Source organism: Penaeus chinensis, chromosome 25 (genome assembly GCF_019202785.1).
Source record: "Penaeus chinensis breed Huanghai No. 1 chromosome 25, ASM1920278v2, whole genome shotgun sequence".
Classification (NCBI taxonomy): domain Eukaryota; kingdom Metazoa; phylum Arthropoda; class Malacostraca; order Decapoda; family Penaeidae; genus Penaeus; species Penaeus chinensis.
This window is the reverse complement of record NC_061843.1, coordinates 11962314-11964813: the sequence shown is the minus strand read 5'-3', so window position 1 is coordinate 11964813 and position 2500 is coordinate 11962314. Positions and strand designations below refer to the sequence as shown.

The 2500-nt window shown below is 42.2% G+C and overlaps 1 protein-coding gene across 4 annotated transcripts in view; it reads left to right on the top strand.

Moving 5' to 3' along the window:
• LOC125038543 overlaps positions 1-1216 on the top strand; it is a 1992-nt gene extending 776 nt beyond the window's left edge. For 2 of the 4 annotated variants that reach the window (XM_047632059.1, XM_047632056.1), the window contains 3 exons: positions 1-10; positions 120-466; positions 577-1216. The exon at positions 1-10 is cut by the window's left edge and continues 311 nt beyond it. In XM_047632059.1, the coding sequence (XP_047488015.1) occupies positions 1-10; positions 120-156 (47 nt within the window). In that variant the 3' untranslated portion in view covers positions 157-466; positions 577-1216. Of the gene's footprint in view, positions 11-119 lie in introns of all 4 variants that reach the window. The other 2 variants (XM_047632058.1, XM_047632057.1) reach the window with 2 other exon arrangements.
• The last annotated feature ends 1284 nt before the right edge of the window (positions 1217-2500 follow it).

The following is a 2500-nucleotide window of genomic DNA, read 5'->3' as shown; positions in this document are numbered from 1 at the left end:
GCACAAACTGGTAGCCATTTTCTGTTATCTGCCTATGTTTGTGCTAGCCTGCTTATTTTTTATGCCTACATACCTTCCTTGATTGTAAGCAATGTTGTATAATTTTCTTCTGTGTTCAGGTACTGCCAGTGTTACCCAAAAGAGTTCGGTTTTTGAAAAAAGTCCACGCGTTGCGCTTCTTGATGTCGCTGCAGTCGAAGCCTAAACAGAAGGACTTCTGGAGGCAGGACCCCTCGAAAAGTGGCTTTTTTTTTTGTTTCCACAGACGATGACGAAGGACAGGTTCGAGACGCTATGCAGTCGCCTACACACGGCGAGTGAGGATAGCGTGAAACCTGTCACTGACCGCTTGTGGAAGCTTCGGTCAATTGTCGATCGATGACAATCTGTGGAAGTTCCGTATGGAAACATGTTAATAATGGCGCTTGCTTTGAGGTAAAAATCTACAAGCTCGCAGTCAGTTATGGTAAGTTGTCTTGAGATTCACGTGTGGGCTTGGCTGCATATACGTATGTTTGTCTATAGGTTATATTGTAAACATATTTTTAAAAATAATATATCTTTTCCAACCACGAGCTCAGGCTACGTCAGCCCCTTCCAGATCTACACGGGACGGACAAAGAGGACATGCCTGCATTGTCGCAGGTCGTCATCGACATGATGGGCACTGCGGACCTGTTTGGAAAGGGGTACGAGGTCTATACCGATGCCAGGTAGACCTCTTCAGGCCTTTTACACTACCTGCAGAGTCGACATGTCAATGAAGTTGGCATGGTTCATGTGAGCCACAGGTATATGCCAAAAGACCTGCAGGGAAAGGCCCGTGGTGATGTGGACTGTTGCAGCAAGAGTAAGAGCATGTTGTGCCTTCAGTGGTACGACAAGAGGCCCGTCACAATGCTCTCGACAGTTCACAATAGCGAGATGGTCACAATTTCGGACCTGTATGACCGACAGAGGCTGAAGCCTAAAGTCGTCGCCGACTACGTCAGGACGAAGAGGGTAGACTTGAGTGACCAGCTGTCTTATACAAATTGGTAGAGATGGCGGTCGTCAATGCCTTCTTAGTGCACAGAGCCCTTGGTGGGACACTGCCTCAGCGGGCCTTGTGTGGACACTGTAAAGTGGCTTTGTGCCAATAAGAAGGCTTCCAGATCTACTACACAGTAGAGAATTATGCGTAATGTATATATTTAACATCAAAATAAATATATACAGCAGAAAAAAACTGTTAGTCTATTAGTGTGATCTGCACTGAACAGAGTGTAATTTATTTGGAGATAATAAAGTCAAACGAAAACAGTCTATTACCAGCATAAAAAAAACAACAAATAACAAATATAGACCTTTGAAAATGGCAAAACAACTAGGACGCATTTGCATAAAACAGCAAAATATTTGTAAGTTCCTATATTTGGAAAAGTGAATAATACAGCCAAGGGTGGGGAAGGTCTGCCTCCCTGGCTACTTACACATGGACACCGGGTGAACTTGAGGAAGCAGTTAGTAGCCAATATTTCTTCTCCGTTGCCAACCATCACGCTGAGCTGCTAATAACCCCATGGAGACCATGAACATCCACGTCTCAGGTAACACTCTTCAGGAATGTTATTAACGGAACAAAGTATCCATCTTTCCAGCCTGGTGTATCCTGAAAGTCTTTAAAGCAGCAATGAGGCAACTAAAATGGCCCAGGTCAACACTGCCGCTGCTGCCGTATTGCGAGCTCTCCTCTTGGCTATTTTGTTGGGGATATGCCTTGAGTTTCTTTATGAAGGCAAACTTACTGTCTGTTGGGGTAAAGGAAAGGAAATCTTCTGAACTTAAAAATGCAAATTATTAATGCAAGGTTTAAAACCAAATTCATTTTCAAAAAAAGTCCCTACAGTATCAATATCTATTTTTTTTTGTAAAATTATCAAAATACAACAGCCTTCTAATATGTATATCTCCAAGTTTATTTAGAGAGATTTCTTTCTTTTGGGGATTATGTATTTCAAAAACACACACGCATGTATGCATAATATATACATTCAGAGATACATGCAAGTACGCACACACACACACGCACAAACATTTTTTTTTTTTTTTTTTGGAAATAGAGAGAACCCGACTACAGGGGAAAATGAAACACACTTACTAGGGTTTGGGAAAGGCATGTGGTTCCCAATCATCAATCCTTCCACGGCCTCAGAGATGATGTTGAATTCCAAGAGAACTCCCAACTGTCAGGGTGAAAACAAGAAAGTGTTAGGCCATTCCCTTTAGTGGAGGTGCCTTCAACTTAGGAACTGAATAAAATTATCCTAGAGAACTCCATTTTTTCAGGGAGTTCATATCTGAAAGGAAGGAGAGCTTGAGTCCACGAAAGTACAAGCTGATAGCCAAGGAGGTGGATCTAGGAGAGTCCCAGACTCTGAAAATGTGTTTTGAATATAAAAAAAAAGCAATATTGTCTTTGTCTCAAATTTTGGCTCCTTCAATAAATAGATCTGCTGCA